Here is a 19,747-nt window from a genome sequence, read left to right as displayed (position 1 = left end):
AGTATCAATTCTTCGGAGATCAGCTTTCTTCACAGTCCAACTCTCACATCCATACATGACCACGGGAAAAACCATACCTTTGGCTAGGCGGACCTTTGTTGACAAAGTAATGTCTCTGCTTTTTAAAATGCTATCTAGGTTGGTCATAACTGTCCTTCCAAGGAGTAAGCGTCCTTTAATTTCATGGCTGCAATCACCATCTGCGCTGATTTTGGAGCCCCAAAAAATAAAGTCAGCCAGTTTCCACTGTTTCCCTATCTATTTCCCATGAAGTGATGGGACCAGATGCAATGATCTTAGTTTTCTGAATGTTGAGCTTCAAGCCAACTTTTTCACTCTCCTCTTTCACTTTCATCAAGAGGCTCTTTAGTGCTTCTTCACTTTCTGCCATAAGGGTGGTGTCATCTACATATCTAAGGTTATTGATATTTCTCCCGGCAATCTTGATTCCAGCTTGTGCTTCTTCCAGTCTAGCATTCCTCATGATGTACTCTGCATATAAGTTAAATAAGCAGGGTGACAATATACAGTCTTGATGTACTCCTTTTCCTATTTGGGACCAGTCTGGTGTTCCATGTCCAGTTCTAACTGTTGCTTCCTGACCTGCATACAGGTTTCTCAAGAGGCAGGTCGGGTGGTCTGGTATTCCCATCTCTTACCCATTGCTAATTTTAATACATAAAAATGTCTCAGCACAGAGTTAAACTAGGTAATGTTCATTGATTTCCTTTATTTTTCCTACTCTTGTTTTATTCTCAACTTTATAGAAACCAAAACAGACTATCCTTAACATTTTTCATTGCCCTGATTTCTTCCCTTCTCACATTCATAAAAAAGTTTAAAAAATGTGAAGCTCCATAAAAAGTGTAAGAGGAAGGCTATGAGTGTAAAAAGACTGTATCCACAAAATATATCTTTCCTAAGATGTTTTCCCGAAAGAATGGTCATCATTCATCTGAATAATCATTCTCACAAGTGATATCTGTTCTGTTATTAATTTGACTTTATTGTAACTCTGTCTTCTTGTCTCCATATTGTTTACTGTAGTTCAAGAAAATTTTCTAAATTTTCATCATTATCATTAAGAATTTGGACAATTAGAAAAATATAAAGTGAGGTTTCTGTTTTGACAAGGCAAACATTCTGATCATATTTTGAGTATAAGTCATGTCTTATCAATTTTGGTTGTCTAATTTTCCTCTATGTGTTACTTTTTGGGTATTTCTTTGTACCTGTCCTTTTGAAAAACTTCAACAACAAAACTAATCTGGAAAAAACTGAGAGGAAGGAAGCCTGGATATTGAGAGTATATGTATTAAAATATTTAGAAAATGTAGAGAAAATATTTAGGAAATCAGTGTAAATTGAAGATGCATCATTGCATATAAGGAAAGATAAGAATGTAGTAAATAATCAAAGAAAGTGAAAGTGTTAGTCACTCGGTCATGTCCAACTCTGTGAACCCATGGACAGGCAGCTGGCCAGGCTCCTCTGTCCATGGAATTCTCCAAGCTAGAATACTGGTATGGGTGGCTATTCTCTTCTCCAGGGGATCTTCCTGACCCAGGGATCAAACCTGGATATCCTGCATTGTAGGCAGATTCTTTACCATCTGAGCCACCAGGGACTTAAAAATTCATGTTATCAGATGACTGGACTCATAGAGTAATGGTTGGTAATACTGGAAATATTTAAAATAATATATCTATAAAGACACTTTATTCATAACTTTGAATTCAGAGAGGAAAAAGTCCACAGATGTTTTTGAGAAATGCTGCATCTATTTTCACTTTATGATAATTATGGTTTATTCAGCTTCCACCAGATGGTTTTGTATACACGGTAGCTAGTTCGTGCCAACTGTCTTCCAGTATATTCTCTGAATTGTAGGTAGGTTTTGGAGACCTCTAAGTGATCTCTAATCTTCTTACTAATATTATGGCTTTCAAATGTCATTGTGATATCTCCAAGGTGGTCTGTGTAAACAATAGGATATTCTATAGGAGTACTGACGAAATGGAGAAACATGTTCTTGAGCAGTTTAGATTTAAGAAGTGAATAAATTATTGTACACAATAGGAGTTAGTTATCTCTGGGGAACTGAAGAAATGGTTGTAATAAAGATTTTGCATTTGTTGTCTAAATTAACTTAGTGCTTTTTTGCCATGGATCTTTGCTCCCCACTGAGTAGGAAAATAATAAAATACCTGATTTTTCTGGTTTTAGAGTTCAGCTGAATTATTTTAAAACTTTATTTTGTGTTTGTTTTCTTTTTAAAAACACAATTGTGATATGTTTAGTATATTCTCTTGTTTAAGCATTAATTTCAGAAAACATTTAATGATTGAGGAAAACATATATTCTTTTCAAATAAGCCACTGTTAGTACATGAGCATTCACAAGAACTTTTCATATTGTTCTTCCTTAATTAATAACATTAATATATACTTTTAAGCAAATGTAAAATTATACTGTTTGATTTCATGTCTAAATAGTAATGAATCTTTATAAGACTTCATATTAAGCATAGCTGTGATTATACTTCCCCTTATATAGAGTACAGAAATAAAAACAGAGAACACAAGACTTCCAAGTAAAAGGTGCAGTGTCTAGAAATACTTCTCTTAAGCCTTTTGTTTGTCTACATATGGCTCAGTATTTGTTCATACATAGGATATACCGGAAGTAAAATTAATAGTTCTCAACTTCTTTTGAACTGGAATTTGTCAAATTGTGTTCTTGGAAAATTCTAGGGGAAAAAATGTATTGTTATCTAATATATTTCAGGGCTTCGCATATGGCTCAGTAGTAAAGAATATGCCTGCTAAGCAGGAGACCAGGGTTTGATCCCTGGGTCAGGAAGATCCCCTGGAGAAGGAAACAGCAACCTACTCCTGTATTCTTGCCTGGGAAATCCCATGGACAGAGGAGCCTGGCAGGCTACAGTTCAGGGGGTTGCAAAGAGCCATATACAACTTAGCGACTAACCAACAATATATTTGAATGTTTTCATTTCAGAAGGACCTTCAATTCATGTGGTTTCACTTTCTATTCTAGTTATGTCTGTGTTGATTTATTATCTTGCATTAATAGGAAATAGAGATTATTTTAATCCATTCAGGTCTGATTTTAAATTTCTGTCTATATAGTAGACAGTTCAGTTCAGTCACTCAGTCATGTCCGACTCTTTGCGACCCCATGAATCACAGCACTCCAGGCCTCCCTGTCCATCACCAACTCCCAGAGTTCACACAAACTCACCTCCATTGAGTCGGTGATGCCATCCAGCTATCTCATTCTCTGTCGTCCCCTTCTCCTCCCACCCCAAATCCCTCGCAGCATCAGAGTCTTTTCCAGTGAGTCAACTCTTCGCATGAGGTGGCCAAAGTACTGGAGCTTCAGCTTTAGCATCAGTCCTTCCAATGAACACCCAGGACTGATCTCCTTTAGAATGGACTGGTTGGATCTCCTTGCAGTCCAAGGGACTCTCAAGAGTCTTCTCCAACACCACAGTTCAAAAGCATCAATTCTTTGGCGATCAGCTTTCTTCACAGTCCAACTCTTACATCCATACATGACCACGGGAAAAACCATAGCTTTGACTAGATGGACCTTGGTTGGCAAAGTAATGTCTCTGCTTTTTAAAATGCTATCTAGGTTGGTCATAACTTTCCTTCCAAGGAGTAAGCGTCTTTTAATTTCATGGCTGCAGTCAGCATCTGCAGTGATTTTGGAGCCCCCCAAAATAAAGTCTGACACTGTTTCTACTGTTTCCCCATCTATTTCCCATGAAGTAATGGGACCAGATGCAATGATCTTAGTTTTCTGAATGTTGAGCTTTAAGCCAACTTTTTCACTCTCCTCTTTCACTTCATCGAGACGCTTTTCAGTTCCTCTTCACTTTCTGCCATAAGGATGGTGTCATCTGCATATCTGAGGTTATTGATATTTCTCCCGGCAATCTTGATTCCAGCCTGTGCTTCTTCCAGCCCAGCGTTCCTCGTGATGTACTCTGCATATAAGTTGAATAAGCAAGGTGACAATATACAACCTTGACGTACTCCTTTTCCTATTTGGAAGCAGTCCATTGTTCCATGTCCAGTTCTCTCTGTTGCTTCCTGATCTGCATACAGGTTTCTCAAGAGACAGGTCAGGTGGTCTACTATTCCCATCTCTTTCAGAATTTTCCACAGTTTGTTGTGATCCACACAGTCAAAGGCTTTGGCATAGTCAGTGAAGCAGAAATAGATGATTTTCTGGAACTCTCTTGCTTTTTCCATGATCCAGCAGATGTTGGCAATTTGATCTCTGGTTCCTCCTCCTTTTCTAAAACCAGCTTGAACATCTGGAAGTTCATGGTTCACGTATTGCTGAAGCCTGGCTTGGAGAATTTTGAGCATGACTTTACTAGCGTGTGAGATGAGTGCAATTGTGCGGTAGTTTGAGCATCCTTTGGCATTGCCTTTCTTTGGGATTGGAATGAAAACTGACCTTTTCCAGTCCTGTAGCCACTGCCGAGTTTTCCAAATTTGCTGGTAGTCATCTTTAAAAAATATATATTGTTCAAAAGTATACTTAACAAAAAATTGGTTTTATTTTACTTCAAATAATTCAGTAAAACTTCTGTATCTTTAGTGTGTCTCCCTGAAAAGAAATTGCTGCTGTTGTGGTTGTTACTCTTGTTTTAAATAGCCAGTTAACTTGTCTCTTATGAACTTCATCGATATCAGAGAAAGAATTTTTAAATAAAAATATACTCTTCACTCTATAGGTAGGGTGTGATAAATAGGCACATTCATTCCAGAAGAATTTTAGGAAAGCAACATGGAGGTCTAAATTTGGCTGAAACTGTATACAGTGAAGTACAATCATACTTTGAAGATATTACAGATTTGTTTCCAGAACACCATAGTAAAGAAATACTGCACTAAATGAGTTACACAATTTTTTTGGTTTCCCACTGCATATAAGTTATGTTTACACTATAGTCTCTTAAGTGTATAATTCAATCATGTCTTTAACAATTTTACATACCTTAATTAAAAATCTTTATTGCTAAAAATGCTAACCATAACTTAAACCTTTAGTGAACTATAGTAGTACCATCAAAAACCAGAGATCACTGTAACTAATAAAATAATAATGAGTGTGAAATTTGTGAGAATTACCAAAATGTGATACTGAGATAGGAAGTGATCAATTGTTGTTTGAAAAAAACAACACCTATAAACTTGCTCCATACAGATTTGACACAGATTATACTATATCACTTCATCGGAAATAGATGGAAAAACAGTGGAAACAGTGTCAGACTTTATTTTTTGGGGCTCCAAAATCACTGCAGATGCTGATTGCAGCCATGAAATTAAAGGACGCTTGCTCCTTGGAAGGAAAGTTATGACCAACCTTGATAGTTATTAAAAAGCAGAGACATTACTTTGCCAACCAAGGTCCGTCTAGTCAAGGCAATGGTTTTTCCCGTGGTCATGTATGGATGTGAGAGTTGGACTGTGAAGAAAGCTGATCGCCGAAGAATTGATGCTTTTGAACTGTGGTGTTGGAGAAGACTCTTGAGAGTCCCTTATACTGCAAGGAGATCCAACCAGTCCATTCTAAAGGAGATCAATCCTGGATGTTCATTGGAGGGACTGATGCTAAAGCTGAAACTGCAATACTTTGGCTACCTCATGCGACGAGTTGACTTACTGGAAAAGACTCTGATGCTGGGAAAGGTTGGGGGTGGGAGGAGAAGGGGACGACGGAGAATGAGATGGCTGGATGGCATCACCGACTCTGTGGACATGAGTTTGAGTGTACTCCGGGAGTTGGTGATGGACAGGGAGGCCTGGCGTGCTGTGATTCATGGGGTCGCGGAGAGTCAGACACGACTGAGCGACTGAACTGAGCTGAACTGAACTGATACTATACTGATTTCAGACCATACTGAAAAGTTACAGTCATCAAAGCAGTATGGTACTAGCACAAAAATAGACATATAAATTAATGGATTAATCTAGACCCATTAATTATATATGGCCAAACGTATATGACCCAAACAGACATATAGATTAATGAAACAAGATAGTAAACCCAGAAATAAACCCAGGCATCTCTGGTCAATTAATCTATGACAAAGGAAACAAGAATATACAATGGAGAAAAGACTGTCTCTTAAAAAGTGGTTCTGGGAAAACTGGGCAGCTACATGTAAGAAAATGAAATTAGAACATTCTTTCACATCCTATCTAAAAATAAACTGAACATGGATTAAAGACATAAATGTAAGACTGGATACTATAAAACTCCTGGAGAGAAACATAGGCAGGACACTCTTTGACATAAATTGCAGGAGTATTTTTGAGAGGATCCATCCCCTAGAGTAATAGAGACAAAAACAAAAGTAAACAAATGGGACCTAATTAAACTTAAAGCTTTTGCACAGCAAATTTAGTCTAAAAACAAAATGAAGAGATGGCATATGGAGTGGGAGAAAATATTTACAAACAATGCTACTGATAAGGGATTAATTTCAAAAATGTACAAACAGCTCATATATCTTAATACCAAAAGGACAAACAACCCAAACAAAAATGGACAGAAGTCCTAAACAGACATTTTTCCAATGAAGGCAAACAGATATACAACAAACACATGAAAATATGCTCAACATCTCTAATTATAGAAAAATACAAATCAAAACAAAAATGAGGTATCATTTCACACCAGTGAGAAGGGCCATCATTAAAATATCTAGAAATAGTAGATGTTGGAGAGGGTGTGGATAAAAAGGAACCCTTCTTCACTGTTTGGATTTCCTGGTAGCTCAAACAGTAAAGAATCTGCCTGGGTTTGATTCCTGGATTGGGAAGATTTCCTGGAGAAGGGAATGGCAACCCACTGCAGTATTCTTGCCTAGAGAATTCCATGGACAGAGGAGACTGGTAGGCTACAGTCCATGGGATTGCAGAGCATTGGAAATGACTGAGCAACTAACAATTTACTTTTATATACAGTTGGTGAGAATGTAAATCAGTGCAGCCACTATGAAGAACAGTATGGAGGTTCCTTTATAAAACTAAAAATAGTCTTACCATATGATCCTGCAGTCCCACTCTTCGTGCATATCTAGAGAAAATCATAATTCATAAAGATACATACATGCCAGTTTTCAGGAGCACTGTTTACAATAGCCAAGATACAGAAGCAACTTAAATTTCCGTTGACAGATTAATGGAGAAGGAAGATGAGGTACATATATACAATAGAATATTGTTGTTCAGTCACCCAGTTGTGTCCAACTCTTTGAGACTCCATGGACTGCGGCAAGCCAGGCCTCCCTGTTCCTCGCCATCTCCAAAAGTTTGCCCAAGTTCATGTCTCTTGCATCGCTGATGCCATCCCATCCTCTGACACCTCTTCTCCTGCATTCAATCTTTCCCAGCACCAGGGACCTTTCCAGTGAGGCAGCTATTCGCATCAGATGACCAAAGTACTAGAGCTTCAGCTTCATCATCAGTCCTTCCAATGAATATTCAGGGTTGATTTCCCTTAAGATTGACTAGTTTGATCTCCTTGCTGTCCAAGGGGTTTTGAAATCTTCTCCAGTACCACAGTTTGAAGGCAATAGAATATTACTCTGCCATAAAAAAGTAAAATCATACTATTTGCAGCAACATAGATGAACCTAAAGATTACCTTATTAAGTGAAGTAAAACAAATATTATTATATGATATCACTTATATGTGGAATCTAAAAATAAAACACAAATGGACTTATTTATGAAACAGAGATAGACTCACAGACATAGAAAACAAATGTATGGTTACCAAAGAGGATAGAGAGGGAGGGATTAGAGATAAATTAGGAGTTTAAGATTAACCTATACACACTGCTAAATATAAAATAGACAACCAACAATGACCAACTATATAGCACAGGGAACTATACTCAGTATCTTGTAATAACCTATAATGGAAAAGAATCTGAAAAAGAAGATACATATGTATGTATAACTGAATCACTTTGCTATATACTTGAAATTAGCACAACATTGTAAATTAACCGTTTTCAATTTTTAAAAAGTTTAAAAAGATTAGATGCCAGATTTGCTCCATCTTTAATAAGGTCTCTATCCAACAGGGAGGAGCAGCACAAAGTTCCCACTGACATTTTATTATAGATTAATGGCTCAGATTAGCCACCTGCCAGATGATGAACTTTTGGGAAAGGGGTGGAGAAAACGTGGAGAGCATCTGTACAGGCCAAAGTTTAAGCATCAGTCCAGGGCTCTGGGAAGTCAAGGAAATAGCCTGAAGACAAGGGCCACTAATGATGTGTTACATGGGAGGGCTTGACACCAAGAGTGAACTTCCTCTGTTTCATATTTTGAATACAGCTGTTAAAATCATGGGACTTGCCCAGACCTAGAGTAGAATAAGTGTTCATTGAGTTTGTTTATGTATCTGGAAACATCATATCTAGAGATTAGGGAAGAATATTGTAAAAAAAAAAAAATGCTATGGTTGCCATTTACTCTTACACTAGCCTAAGTAGTGGTTCTCCTGCCTTCATTGTACAAATAGTTGATTGAGAAATATTTTAATGAATATTTTATCTTGAATGACACATTTAACCTGATCAAATATGGAGAACTAAAAGGAACAGCCTAATATGAAAATTGAGAGAAAGGTTGGATGAGGGAAAATTTTAAATGAAATTACTGTAGTAATCAAGTGATCACACTGAGTCCATGTTAAGTAATTTTCCATGTTAAAATTATATATGAGATACATGTTTAGATCTATTATATATATAAACACACTGAAAAGTATAAAAGCAAATCGGTTTTACTACTTAACTATTTTCTTATAAAACAGGGTGTCTAGTTCAGTTATGAATATTTTGAGAAGAACCTATTCATGGTGTTTACTTTCTATGATCCTGTGCCAATTTGGATTTCATTATATATTAAAAAAATCCACTTTATGCTTAAAATATTGATTGTGAAAAAGTCTTAGCAATCTAGTAGTCACTGGAAAAATATATAGGTGATTACTAAAAGAGAAAACAAATTCATTATTGATGTATATATTCACTGAACTAATTTTCTAGGATGTGTAGTTTGATTTTCTGGAGGTCATTAAGTAAACAAAAAACATCATGCCCGTTCTGATATTTAATATTTCATGATTAATATTCTGATATTTAATATTTACTCCTTGGTAAAACACATAAATTATGAGTTCCCATTGCTCACCAACAAACTGTTTGCTAATTCTCCAAGTTTGCCATGAAAATAAAACATTTTAATCTAGTAAAGGCACCTAAGACAGTGCCCAGCCTAAGCAAGGGTCTCATTGCACATTAATCTTGAATGTGAATCTGATCCCTTTTCTTCATTAGCTTTCCTTCTCTATCTATTTGGAGGGGTAACACATAGGGGCCAGAAAAAAAAAAAAAAGGAAACCAAAAACAGAAAAAAAAACCCCAACAAACTAGAAGATTGCATTTTTTCGTAAGAAGCTCAATTGTGTCCAGTTCTTTGTGACCCCTTGAACTATAGCCTGTCAAGCTCCTCTGTCCATGGAATTCTCCAGGCAAGAATACTGGAGTGGGTTGGCATTCCCTTCTCCAGGAGATCTTCCCAACCCAGGGATCGAACCCAGGTCTCCCTCATTACAAGCAGATTCTTTACCATCTGAGCCACCAGGAAAGCCCTGAAAGTATTTTGGTTAATTGGAAAAGACAAGATCCCTGTGTTTCAGTTACGAACAGCTCCTTAAGAAAGTAGGACTGGAATTATAGTTTCAAAAATAGAAAGATATAGTTGAGAAGTAGTGAATTAACAGCAAAGGCACGTACTAAATTATAATCTTTTTCATTCTCTTGTTATATCAGAAGTTAATATTTCAGAGACACAAGATGAAAGTACAGATCATCTAGTGGGTAGGGAGTAGGGACAAGAAGAATTATGGTAGACTCACAAAATTGTACATACAGTTTTACAGATTTCACTGAATTCATACTCCCTAGACTTCAACCAATGAAATAATCCATGAGACCCTAGGCACTAGATTCAAAACCAATAAAAACTTTTACTGCCAAATATATTTCAGATCCCAGTGCCTTGCACAGCACAAGTTGCTCAATTAATATTAGGGACTTAAATTAAGCTGTTTACACTGATATCATAGATTTATCACCTCTGTTCCATTTGAAAGCTGTCTTCTCAGCTATCCTTCTGTCAGCACTAACCCATATTCATATATAAATGTAATTCACTGTGCAGTCTACTACCTTTCACAAATACGTCCTTTTCTTGATATTACTTTGCTTGGTACCACCATGAGAAATCCCATGAGGTCATTTTACTTGAATCACAGTCAAAAGAAACAAAATCAAAACCAGCCTTTAAATAAACTGCATTTGATTTCTGAGGCAACCCCAAAATGTTAATGTTATTCTTAATGCCTGCCTCAATATAACTTTTTATTTTATTCTTGCTACATTTTTTTATACTGTCTATGTTATAGGCTGGAAGTAATACATGGATTTGAATAAAACTATCACATTAGTTAATATGAAGGATAATGGCTCTGTAGAAAAAGAAGGTTCATATGAAACTGAACAACCTATAATCTAATTATCCATATAATCTAAATATCCAGGTTTAAGAAGGTCTTGTTGTTATTTTCATATCCAGGCTTTAATAGCAAAATCACAGCAGTTCAAGGTATTTTCCGTGACTGCATGACTGGCCTCAGCCAATGGCCTTGGCTTCATTTTAGTCTGTCACCCCAAAACGTTCCCCATGCCTTCATCTTTTTACTTAAATATGTTTCTTTATATGCATTTTACTGGATCTTTCAGTAGTAGTGATCTTTCAGGGAAGAGGCATATGGTCCTATTTTAATCTTTTGAAGAAGTTTGTGCAATAAAAGAAAATATTGAGAAACTTTCACAGCTATCCACATGTCCCCAGCTGTTTGAGCATTTTTCATCATCACTCTAATAACACCTCAAGTGGGGATCGTGAAAGTAATCATGTAGCTTAATTTAATGCATAGATAAAGGGAAAGGTTGACTTTGGAAACCTCCGAGGTGTACGACTATGACTAGTGCCTAGATGTTACCTCAAGAAGAGTCAAAGAAGTGTGTGTTTGGGCCATTGTGGCATTTAGATGACACACAGTGAGAAATTCTGCAACCTTTGAATTCTTACTGAGGATGGCTGAATTATTCTTGCTAGGATTATAAGAACTCAACAATTCTATTTGGCTAAATTTTGATGATTTATTGGGAATGTGTGGTGTCACTTGAAAGCAAAAGGAATAAACTCAGTGAACTCTTATGGCTGCTTATCATGATTTAGCAATTTCTTAAGTTTTAAAGAGAATTTTGCAGTTACATTTTTATATCGGGTAAGATCAAGAGACTAAGAAGTTAAGTCAGCAGTCTTTAGAATTTAATTTGTGTTGGGTGAAGTTCATGACATGCTAGGTCATATTGCTTCAGAGAGGAATGATTCCTTAATAACATTTTTATTTCTCCTTTTCCAAAGGCTTCTTAAACTATGTAAATAATGAGATTGTTTAGTACAATATAAACAACATGAAGTATGTTGCATGTTGCAAATACCAGAAGACATCTTCCAAGTGCCAGAAGACAGTTCTGTTTCATTCACTAATTTTATAGCCTCATCCCTAGAAATGACCCAGATCTTTGGGGGTAGTTTTTTTTTAAGCTGCAGAAGCAAAACTTTTTAACCCTATGCTTCATATAATGTGTTTTAAGCTGGACTGGCTAAATTTTATCACTGAACAACTGCTAGGTTCAATTTGAATAATTTAATTGCTTAAAATACTTTTATTCACTTTCCCCTAGAAAAGTATTTCTAACTCAGTTGAACTGAAGTGTTGAATCTATTTTAATTGTTCTTCCTCTCTGTGTTTTATTTCTTCAGATTTTTTTTTCCATCTGCATTGCTTTCTGGGGAGTAAGGAGTGTGAAGCAACTTGTCTCAGAGCCTTGGAGATAACTTACGTTTGTACACAATTCTCTTGTTTTAATCATTTGTCCACAGTTGTACTTTGTTACTGCTGTCTATGGAAATATAATTGTCTTATATAATGACTGTATGAACAGTTTTTCTCACGAAAGGTAGATAACATCTATATACTCTTGCTTCCTTTTCACATTTATCATTCTCTATTAAAATTAAAGTCAGCTGCAGTTACTTTATTGCTAGGGTGGAAAGAAAATGATGTCAAATAGAATGATATTACGTACACATAACATCTAAGCCGATGAGTATAAGAAGAAGTAATAAAACTTCAAAACAACTGAAAAAATGAACATTTTATTTTCATTGGTTTGACAATTCTTCACTTGCTGTCTGCTGAAATTGTGCTTGGAAACATATTTGTTGTCATAAAAATGTATTACATGAGTTGTCTGCCTAAGGCTAGATTTACCTTTGAAAGCCACATAATGTAAGGAGTAACATTATACAAAATGACATCACCGAAATGAAAATGAACAGGATTTGTCAGAATTCATTTATTCAACAGATTATTTGTGATGCATATGTCTAATATGTTTGGTCAATTTATTCTGGCAGATTGAGGGGTGGAGTATTTCTGCATTATTTTAAATTGTCTCACAATCATGTTAATAAGACTCTGTAAATAAAATTGCCCCAGGTATTCTGTGTACATTTTTCATGGGAATTGTAAAAATCTGCCATGTGTTTTGTTAGGAGGGAACTGACAGAGATAAACAGGAAATGGTTCAATCTTTCCTTTTTCTAGTATTTCTTAGATTTTTTTTTGTTGTTGTTGTTATTGTTTTTATATTGAAGGATAATTTCTTTACAAAGTTGTATTGGTTTCTGCTGTACAGCGATGCAAATCAGCTCTAAGTATGTGTATACCCCTTCCCTCTTGAAACTCCCTCCCATACTCCTCATGCCACCTCTTTAGGTCCTTACAGATCGCCAGGCTGGGCTCCCTGTGTTATGTAGCAGCCTCCCACCAGCTATCTATTTTACACATGATAGTGTATATATGTCAATGCTACTCTTTCAATTTGCCCCACCCTCTCCTTCTTCTGCTGTGTCTATTCTCTACATCTGATCTCTATTCCTGCCCTGCAAACATGTTCATCAGTACTGTTTTTATGACTTCATATACATGCATTAATATATTTGTTTTTCTCTTTATGACTTATTTCACTCCATATAACAGGATCTAGGTTCATCCATCTCAGCTCAACTGACTCACATTCATTCCTTTTTATGGCTGAGTAATATTCCATTATATAAATGTACCACAGCTTCTTTATCTATTCATCTGTCAATGGACATCTACTTTGCTTCCATGTCCTGACTGTTGTGAATAGTGCTTCTATGCATATTGGGGTACATGTGTCTTTTTTAATTATGGTTTTCTCAGGGTTCAAGCACAGTAGTGGGATTGCTACTGTGCTACAGTAATGGATCATACGGTAATTTTATTCCTAGTTTTTTAAGGAATTTCATATCACTCTCCATAGTGGCTGTAACACTTTAAATTCCCACCAACAGTGTAAGAGAGTTCCCTTTTCTCCGCATCCTCTCCAGCATTTATTTTTCTACATTTTTTGATGATGATCATTTTGACTGATGTGAGGTGATACCTCCTTATAGTTTTGGCTTGCATTTCTCTGATAATAAGCAGTATTGAGAATCTTTTCTTGTGTTCGTTGGCCATCTGTATGTGTTCTCTGGGCTTCCCTGGTGGCTCAGTGGTAAAGACTCTGCCTGCCAATGCAGGAGATGTGGGTTCAATCCCTTGGTCATGAAGATCCCCTGGAGAAGAAAATGGCAACCACTCCTGTATTCTTGCCTGGGAAATCCCATGGGCAGAGTAGCCTGGCAGGCTACATATAGTCCATGAGGTCAGAAAAGAGTTGGACATGACTTAGAGACCAAATAACAACAATGTCTTTGGAGAAATGTCTATTCAGGTCTTCTGCCCATTTATGTCTTAGATTTAAAGTCACAGTTTAAGTTACTGAACTTATAAGCACTAAAACAGTTAATACTATCCTTCACTGAGCTTTGCCTCTGTTCATTGCTGGTTTAAAGAGACTGATCAGTTGGCTGACTTATTTTTAATATATGTTTTTTAAGTTTTGAATAGAGAAAAGTTGTGGAAGTAGTAAAAAGAGTCAAACTGCAGGTGTCTGTGCATATTCATGAAGCACATTTCTTTTTTAACTGGACAGAGGAAGGTTAAATTTTGCATGATGGAAAAATTAACAAATTATATCTCAAGCGTCAGAAGTAGGGACTTGGCTTTGCTTCATTCATCGTTGTTTTTACTTCTTAATTTAACACAGAGTTAGAGCAAATACTTGAACCCATAACAAATATTAGGCCCTATCCTTGTCCCTTACCAACAGTTCTTACTGGAATTTGTGTATTTAGAATCCAATTAAAGCAAGGAGTCATCTGCTGGCTTGAAACTGCTAATTTCGTAGCACAAAATCTCTGTATACCCATATTCTACATCCTAAAGACCCTTCAGTTTATGGGTTACAGCCTTCAAGAACAGCAAAGAAAAGAGAACTTTCACAAATCATTAAGTAGGTTTTTAATGTGGAGGACAGTTTACAAGTTTCCCCATGGATCATGTATAAATATGTATCTATACCTGAATATATATGAATTTATAGGACTGGCCTAGGATATATATATAAAGAGTAGTTAATAGAAACAAAGAATTCAAAATTGATAAAAGTTATTTTTTATGGTGAAGCTTAGTTTTCTTTGAGTGAACTCAAATCTATCCATTTTCTTTTCTCTTATTCTCACTACAATTAAAAATGTTTTTGTTTTTTTTTCAAGATGCAAACATTTTCAAGCTAGGAATTTTCAGGCCTTTGAAAGTGGGAATCATTCCCAGACAGGTCGTGTTCCCAAGGCATGTGCCTTAACCAGGGCATTTTTTTCTTCATTTTAAACCTTGTTAATTTTCCAGTCCGGTTTTCTCTTGTTGAGCACTAATGCATGATGACAGATCATATAACTATTATTAATATTATAAATTAATCTTGAGTGATGCCATGTAATTTATGCTTACTCTTGACTAGAAGCACTTTACCTCTCTCTCTTCTTTCTTTCAAGAGAAAAGCACTAAAAATATGACTCATCAATTACTCAGCACTTGTACTGGAGAAATGCCCACTGACTTTGAAATAATTATGAGTATTCTCAGATTTGCTAATCTACCAAAAGGAAGAGGTAGAGAGAGGAAAGAAACACTGGTTTATTGAGTAATACTCAATTATTTTTTTACTCTCTATTGTCCTGGTAATTGAGTGCTGTTGAAACTATTTTAAAGAGAATTCTGAGGCTGAGAAAGGTTAAAAAATGTCCTCAGGCCTATCATGCTTAATTGATAGTCAGAAGAAAATTTAAAACCTCTGAATTCTGACATAGAAGGCCATGTTTCACCATTATTATGATGTCATATCCCCAAGGTAAATCTTTGGAATACAGTATCAGGAGCTTAAGTTCAGAAAATTTCTCATTCAATTTGATGCTCCAAGATACAAAACAAAGCTCCAAAATAAGCCGTTTAGTTACAGGGCAAATTAGTTGACTAGATGAATGAGTACAGAACATATAATCTGAGAGCAATAAGGCCCCAGGTTTTTTTAATAGGATTGCCATATGTCTAAAAGAAATTCATTCCTATACTTGGTTTGATAAAACTGCCCATTACTCTAACTCTATTTGTTGTGTCACTTATTTTCCCTTCATCTTGTGCTTTCTAATTATTGTGGTTAAACTTAAACTAATCACCTCATGACCATGAGATTCAGCAATATGTAGATCTGTCACTGAGTATCCAAAGTTCAATTAATCACAAAATATGCAAACTTTGTTATATTTAACATGATCAGCTTGTATGAAGGTTTATTGGAGGTTCTCACACTTCACTTTACTGGTTATGTATAATTCAATCTTCCCTGGTGGCTCACATGGTAAGAAATCCACCTGCAATGTGGGAGACCTAGGTTCGATCCTTGGGTTGGGAAGATCCCCTGGAGAAGGGAATGGCAGCACACTCTAGTACTCTTGCCTAGAGAATCCCAAGGACAGAGGAGCCTGGTGGACTATACTCCATGGGGTTACAAAGAGTCGAACACAACTGAGCGACTGACACACACACACATAATTCAGTAATTCAGTGTACGCTCTTTAGCAGAATCATTGAGTGGAATTTCTTAAAGTATGGTGTACATTATGATGCATAGTAATGTGATTTATTAGGGAGAGCAACAGTAGCTAGAAAATGAGTTCTCTTTTTATGTTCCTTTTTTTATTTTTACGTTTGGACCATCCAGAATCCCAAGGAATGATAGAAAACACAGAGCTAGCTTGGCTTTCGGAATCTTAAAATACTTTTCATGTCATGATTTTCAGCAGCACTGTGGAAGGGGTCAGGCCCCATTTTAAATATACCTCAAGGAAAGTAGATTAACAATGTTCTATCTGTTACTGGGATATTTTTTCAGATCTTGCTCCAGACTGCTGCCTTTTCTTCTCAACAGCATAACAGATAACTCCTCCTTCACCAAAGGCTCAATTAGAAAAAGTTATTAGCCAAAAAAAAAGAAAGCAAATAAGGAAGCATTGATGGTTTTCTCTTATGGGTTGTGTTTTCTTTTTGGAATTCTGCAAGTGTAATATCTCTTTAGTCAGGTTTTCCAATCATTCTGGTCTCCCCAGCATCCATCAATCAAAAATTCATTCCTTGGGTGTGTTCTCGTTTTGTTTTAGCAGCAATATATCCATAATTCTAACTTGCATAGATTTGCATTACAGAAAACAGGAAGAAGCAGCCTTGGTCTTTATGTATCAGGATTATCCATGGATCTTTTTAAAAATTAGAACTCTTGATAAGAGCATTGGAATTCTGGTTTAGTATGGGGGTGGGAGGAGAAGGGGACGACAGAGAATGAGATGGCTGGATGGCATCACCGACTCTATGGACATGAGTTTGAGTGAACTTCGGGAGTTGGTGATGGACAGGGAGGCCTGGCCTGCTGTGATTCATGGGGTCGCGGAGATTCGGACACGACTGAGCGACTGAACTGAACTGAACTGAAGATTCAAGTGGTGCCAGAGAGTCTGTATTCTTCAAAATTCTTTTAATTAAAAAGTTACAGAGGAGAAGAAGGGGGCAACAGAGAATGAGGTCGTTGGATGGCATCACTGACTCAGTGGACATAAGTTTGAGCAAACTCAAGGAGATAGTAAAGCTAGGGAAACCTGCCTTGCTGCAATCCATGGGGCCGCAGAGTCAGACATGACTGAGAGACTGAACAACAACAGAGGCTATAAGCAATCTAGAGCGAAAGAAAACTTCTCTAGATTCTAGCCTTGAGTTTCAGAAATATGCAGGAGAGATGCACAATGTAAGGGAATACTGTTTATATAGAAAATTAAAAGAATGGGATGATAATGATTAATTAAGCAAGCATGTATATTTCAATATGTCACGCTGAGAAAAATATAGCTTTAGTATAAGGTTATTTTGCATGTTCTTACAAGCCTGTGGGGGGGCAGGAAACAAACTGAAAGTTTAAAACCTAGGTGAACTCCGGGAGTTGGTGATGGACAGGGAGGCCTGGCGTGCCGTGATTCATGGTGTCGCAAAGAGTCGGACACGACTGAGCGACTGAACTGAACTGAACTGAAGCATCCCTGAGATTGGGGAGAAGAAGTCTGAGATGGGATCAAACAAATATTGGTGCCATAGCTCTGTTTATGTTTGTTTCTGATATTTCATTTAATAAGATATTAATAACAGCAGAATTAAAATGTGCTGGATTAGGTTTGGTAGACATCAATTTTGTATTTTTGGCTTTTGCCAGGGCTTCTTCTGATAATGTGAAAGATAGATGCGCTGTGAAGAGAATTCTCACTTTAACACAGTTACATATGAACGATGTCCACGTGTCATGGTTTCTGTACCTCCCGCTCTGCCCCATTCAGACAAAATGGAGCTTCACCGGTAAAGTGATGTGTGCCAAGTCAATCAGTGTCTGGGGATGGCTAATTCCTTCCAGGCAGGAGATGTGGGGAATCTGTGTAACAATGGCATCCGGCGGCCACGTGGCATCCTAAGAAGCCGTCCCTTATCCCGTACAGTATCCCACAGGAACAAAATCTTCAGGCTGCTAATTTGCATCAGTAAGTCAAAGAATACTAAATAAATAAATGCATGTTTAATGATGTGTTGAATTTTTCAAGAAAATTCATCCTAAGTATATAGCTTATATAAAATGTTTATCAGTCTGTACTATTCACAGGGTGGGGAGAGGCTTAGTGAGATCACTTGATTGTATGAACGCTAGAAAAAATCAATTTGCTAATGAAGCAGTAGCATTTATTTCAAAGGACAGTCCTCATTTTAAGAAAACTCTATCTAGAATCTAGATAATCAGTATGGAGGGTTTTTTGTTTGTTTGTTTTGATCGTATGGTTAGTTATTTTAATTTTTTGAAAGAATTTTATTTGGGAAAATAGTTTTAAATATACTCTTCTATAAGTCTGCAATGTAATAGAATGGATTTTTGTTTAACTAATAAGTGTGTGTGTGTGTGTGTGTGTACGTACATGCATACATTTGTGTGTGTGTAAATGAATGAAAGAGAGAGATCAATCTTGTTTGGCACAGTTTAGACAGTTACTCTACCATTCAGTTCAGTTCAGTTCAGTTCAGTCGCTCAGTCGTATCCGACTCTCTGCGACCCCATGAATCACAGCTCACCAGGCCTCCCTGTCCATCACCAACTCCCGGAGCTCACTCAGACTCAAGTCCACAGAGTCGGTGATGCCATCCAGCCATCTCATCCTCGGTCGTTCCCTTCTCCTCCCGCCCCCAACCCTTCCCAGCATCAGAGTCTTTTCCAGTGAGTCAACTCATCACATGAGTTTGGCCACTCTACCATTAAGCGCTATGTAATCCATTCATAATATTTTGAAGACAGGAAATTCTTCCATGTTCTTAAACACTAACATGATGTGTCCTGTGATGGAGTGCTGCAAATTAAGTTAAATTCTAAATATATTAACTTAGTAAATAACAAGAATTAAAGCAGTTGTGCCTTACAAACCCTTACTAAGTAATATAAATTTGGTCTAATCCTTGAAGGGTAGTTTTTTTTTGATCATTGACCAGTTTCAAGAGTCCATTCAATCTGATGAAGAGTTATTTAGAAACTCTTAAATGTAATTATTCATTCACGAAGAGTTATCTTACAGGGACTCATGTTGAGTGGTTTGTTGTTCAGTCTCATCTGTGATGTCTGATAGGGTAGTATTTTTTAATTCGTGGGCTGAGGTTTATCTGCATCAAAACACCTGCTACTCCCAGGGCTCCCTCTCATACTTAAGGAATTCAGACTTCAGGAGATGAATTCTAGCATCTACAAAAATAAATAGCTCCTCAGAGATAGGGGGTGGTTTGTTGCACCCTAAAATGTAAACATTTCTTTTCTATGGGAAAAATAAGGTTAATACATCCTCTGATATTTAGCAAGAGATTTTGTGCCCCAGCAGTATTTCTTATGTTTCAAAAGCTTCCTTTTCAGCTTATGATTACTGGTTCCTGAGTAATTTGAAATTTTCTTTCCCACTATAATAAAGAAATTATTCTTTTTCTGTCCCTTTAAAATATGAATGCTATGTAA

The 19,747-nt window shown here is 36.7% G+C and overlaps 1 protein-coding gene across 1 annotated transcript in view; it reads left to right on the top strand.

The window, feature by feature from the left end:
- AGMO (alkylglycerol monooxygenase) overlaps nt 1-12,755 on the top strand; it is a 403,245-nt gene extending 390,490 nt beyond the window's left edge. Inside the window, exon 13 of the mRNA XM_055420518.2 lies at nt 11,964-12,755. Coding sequence (XP_055276493.1) covers nt 11,964-12,038 — 75 coding nt within the window. The 3' untranslated portion in view covers nt 12,039-12,755. The remainder of the gene's footprint in view (nt 1-11,963) is intronic.
- The last annotated feature ends 6,992 nt before the right edge of the window (nt 12,756-19,747 follow it).

This window comes from Moschus berezovskii, chromosome 3, assembly GCF_049115385.1.
Source record: "Moschus berezovskii isolate FMDL1 chromosome 3, NW_MosBer_1.0, whole genome shotgun sequence".
Taxonomy (NCBI): domain Eukaryota; kingdom Metazoa; phylum Chordata; class Mammalia; order Artiodactyla; family Moschidae; genus Moschus; species Moschus berezovskii.
This window is presented reverse-complemented; position numbering and strand designations above follow the sequence as displayed.